The sequence below is a fragment of the Polypterus senegalus genome, chromosome 1, assembly GCF_016835505.1.
Source record: "Polypterus senegalus isolate Bchr_013 chromosome 1, ASM1683550v1, whole genome shotgun sequence".
In the NCBI taxonomy this organism is placed as follows: domain Eukaryota; kingdom Metazoa; phylum Chordata; class Cladistia; order Polypteriformes; family Polypteridae; genus Polypterus; species Polypterus senegalus.
In genome coordinates, this window is record NC_053154.1 from 85842258 (window position 1) to 85845790 (window position 3533).

General features: G+C 47.2%; 1 protein-coding gene across 1 annotated transcript; it reads left to right on the forward strand.

The window, feature by feature from the left end:
* The first annotated feature begins 333 nt into the window (after positions 1–333).
* Positions 334–2983, forward strand: LOC120525338. The gene is made up of 8 exons (XM_039747583.1): positions 334–923; positions 1024–1139; positions 1231–1334; positions 1454–1628; positions 1781–1892; positions 1995–2083; positions 2150–2226; positions 2316–2983. The coding sequence occupies exons 1-8, from the start codon at positions 402–404 to the stop codon at positions 2981–2983; spliced, it is 1863 nt and encodes a 620-aa protein (XP_039603517.1). The 5' UTR covers positions 334–401.
* Positions 2984–3533: the final 550 nt, after the last annotated feature.

A 3533-nucleotide genomic window follows, 5' to 3' on the forward strand; every position in this document is an offset into this window, starting at 1 on the left:
ATTACCATGAAAATAAAGTAATAATAAGTTAATCATAATAATTGTCAAAAAAAGTAAGCATTTAAATAGAATGGTGTGATAATATCAAATAATTCTTTCTGAATCGAACCCGATTTAGTAGTATTTAAAAGTTTTCTAAGTCAGCCTTCCGACGTAGCACAATTAGCATTCACTCCCAGTCGGGCCAGCTGAACCCAACTGCGCTCCGATTGCTCACGAATTGACAGTACACGTGCGCATGTGCGCATGAGGCGTGCGCAATCTGTGCCCTACACACCTGCTGCAGCAGGAAGAGTTTAAAAGGCCGTCGCGGAGTAAGTTTAGTGATCGACTTGTTTCTTTTATTTATTTTTTCTGCATTTCTTTGTGGTTGTATGTGCGAGTTTTGCTACATATAGTGTATGGTTTTTAGGATGGGGGCGTTTTGTTTCTTTTGTTGTCTTTTAGGTGGTTTCCCATTATTGGGATTGACCAATCCAATTGATGATTTTCAGGCTGATAAATGGGACTATGACACTCCATCCCAAAAGACTGTGGCTAAGCTTGGGATAGGACATTCAAAACCAAAGCTCTTTATGCCTGCTAAAGGGATTCCTTTCATGATATCTCCCTTTCCAGAAAGCCTTTTGGATCCTCGAGCACTGACTGGTCCCAGTGCCAAACTGCCACTAGCTCTAAAGGCTTTGTTGAACCCTACACCTCCAAGGCCTGTGGTGACCCTACCTGTACTCCCCAAATCTGATGTGTCTTTGGCTTGTAGCCTCTCTAAGATGATGGTGAGGGTTAAAAAAGCATTCTTTGGTTTTGGCTACACAGAGGCTGAACTTGTTCTTGGTAATAACTGCAAAAGCAATGGCAAAGATGAAGCCAGTGGAGATTTGCTCTTTAATTATCCTCTTAATGCTTGTAATGGTAAAAGATCAGTAAGTAGTTTTATATTTAAACAGTCTTTGTGAGGGTTTTGGGTTGCTAAGCAATTTAATTTCATAAATGAACATTTACATACTTTGCCTATGACTTTAGATGCATGAGGGATGTCTGACGTATGAGAATGTCCTCCATTTCAAACCACAAATAGTGCCTGGAGTAATCCGTAGAAAGCAGCCTGTCAATGTTGCTCTGCAATGCTGCTATTTCAGGTAAGTAAATGGAATGCTATTTGTGCATTAGCTGTGTGGCCCTGTCTGCCCCTAATTTTAGAAATGTAACATTAACTGTCTACTTGTGTAGGTACTACCATGTATACAAAGCTGCAGTGCACCCTACCTGGAGTGCCCCCTCTGGTGTGAAGACTCTTCATCATCCTTCTGGCATGGTTTTGAAGTTGATGGACGGTAATCTGAAATATCCAGGCCCTGAGCTTTGTGCTTGGCTGTTACTGATATTGAGTAATTTGTTAGAGGTGTTGAATTTTTGGGAGTAGCTAATGTGGTGGTCTTGTTTCTTTGCATAGCTACCTTTTCCAAGCCATCTGAAGCTAAAGAATATCATTTGGGCCAAGAAATCCACTTTCAGGTGGCTAGTTATCCCGACCGTAGCAGACAATGGCTCTTCCTTCACTCCTGCTTTGCAACTCCTAGTCCAAATCCTAATTCCAGTCCACGATACACAGTAATTGACAACTATGGGTAAGCTTGAAATTGGAACTTCTAAAGGATTCTAGTTTTAAACGACTAAGCCCCACTATAGGGATACCCTGACCAAATTGGTATTGAGATGCCAGAGAAACCTCTTTACAGAACAGGAAGGTTTTTGGTCCTAATGTGTTGCAATAATGCAGGTGTATGGTGGATAGTAAACAAGAAAGCTGCTCCTCCAGATTTGAGAGGCCAAGGATTGCTAATGTCGTCTCCTTTACAGTATCTGCTTTCCAGTTTAATGACCACAAGCAGGTAAAGCATTTGTCTACATCAATAGAACTTGATGTGCTTGCCTAAGTAGGTGTCCTGAGAATATGAAATGGGCATAAAGCACTTTTACCATCTTGCTTACAGGTTTACTTTCACTGCAAGATGTTTACAAAGAAAAGCCAAGATGTGACCAACACTGCCAAGTTCTGCACTTACAACAAAAAACTGGCAAGGTAACTAGTGTGTGTTTAATGAGATGTGATGCCTAAATGGAATAAATATAACCGTTACCCCTGCAGGTGGCAAGAGCTTGGTGGTCATGACAGAGTATGTGAATGCTGTGACTCAGTCTGTGGCCCTGCAGAATATGACGAAGGTAAGAACAGTATTTGAATGGCCTCCACCAGACTTCCCAACTGAAGCGAAGCTGTCCTACAAATGGATTAATCCTGCTTATCTTTTCAGTTACTGAAAGCCATGGCCCAGTGGAGGTGGGCCACGACTCGCCCACGGACGAGGAGGTGGGCCACGACTTCGCCCACGGACGAGGAGGTGGGCCACGACTTCGCCGCGGGCGAGGAGGTGGGCCGCGACTTCGCCCGCGGGCGAGGAGGTGGGCCACGACTTCGCCCGCGGGCGAGGAGGTGGGCCACGACTTCGCCCGCGGGCGAGGAGGTGGGCCCGACTTCGCCCGCGGGCGAGGAGGTGGGCCACGACTTCGCCCCGGGCGAGGAGGTGGCCCGCGACTTCGCCCGGGCGAGGAGGTGGGCCCGACTTCGCCCCCGGGCGAGGAGGTGGGCCGCGACTTCGCCCGCGGGCGAGGTGGGCCCGACTCGCGCCCGGGCGGCGAGGTGGGCCCGACTTCGCCCGCGGGCGAGGAGGTACGGCCCGACTTCGCCCGAGGAGGTGGGCCGACTTCGCCCGCGGGCGAGGAGGTGGGCCGCGACTCGCCCGCGGGCGCCCACGCCACGACGGGCGAGGAGGTGGGCCACGACTCGCCCACCGGACGAGGAGGTGGGCCACGACTTCGCCACGGACGAGGAGGTGGGCCACGACTCGGTCCTTGGCATGGATCAATCAAAAGGATTTTGGCAGTATTACTGAGGTTCATCTTGGACATGATGCAGATGTGATGCTACTGTACTATATGCCTCATTATGTACAATACATTACATGTGTAATTGCAAAACATTTACTGGAGAACCCTACCTTTAAATGGACAGACAATAAAGATTTGTTCTGGTCTAGAGTGTCAGGACTCATTTTGGAATAGAGCTGGAATACAGTAGTTGACATGTGGGGTGGGGTGTGTGGTGTTGGGGGTGTTTTTTTTTTTTTTTTTCTCTCTCTATTCTAGAAACACTAGTAGCAATTGCTGAATATTGTACTGACTGACTTGTCTTTCAGCTTGACTGGTGATTAACTGTTGTCAGGAAGATGTGGGTCTTCACTTGATTTGGCAAGTTAGAACAAGGCTGTTAGTGTAACTAAGGTGAGAGAAGTGTGCATTCTGACAAATGGAAGTTGTCCATACCAGTAACTGGATCATGATCCAGCAATACTAGTCTGTGTTGCTAGTAGAAGGTAACTTGTAGGTGGCTTAATCTTGAACGTGGTCTACTTCAAAACTCCTTCCAGCTACAGCTGCTTAGCCTTGGCACTGCCATTGATAGGCTCTAGTCC

What these genes read in the sequence shown, in the direction of transcription:
- LOC120525338 (XM_039747583.1), top strand. Translation starts at nt 402, where the DNA reads ATGGTTTTTAGGATGGGGGCGTTTTGTTTCTTTTGTTGTCTTTTAGGT. An exon ending in AGTTTAATGACCACAAGCAG is followed by an intron (nt 1,893 to 1,994) that starts GTAAAGCATTTG and finishes TCTTGCTTACAG; the next exon opens with GTTTACTTTCACTGCAAGAT. An exon ending in CCCTGCAGAATATGACGAAG is followed by an intron (nt 2,227 to 2,315) that starts GTAAGAACAGTA and finishes TTATCTTTTCAG; the next exon opens with TTACTGAAAGCCATGGCCCA.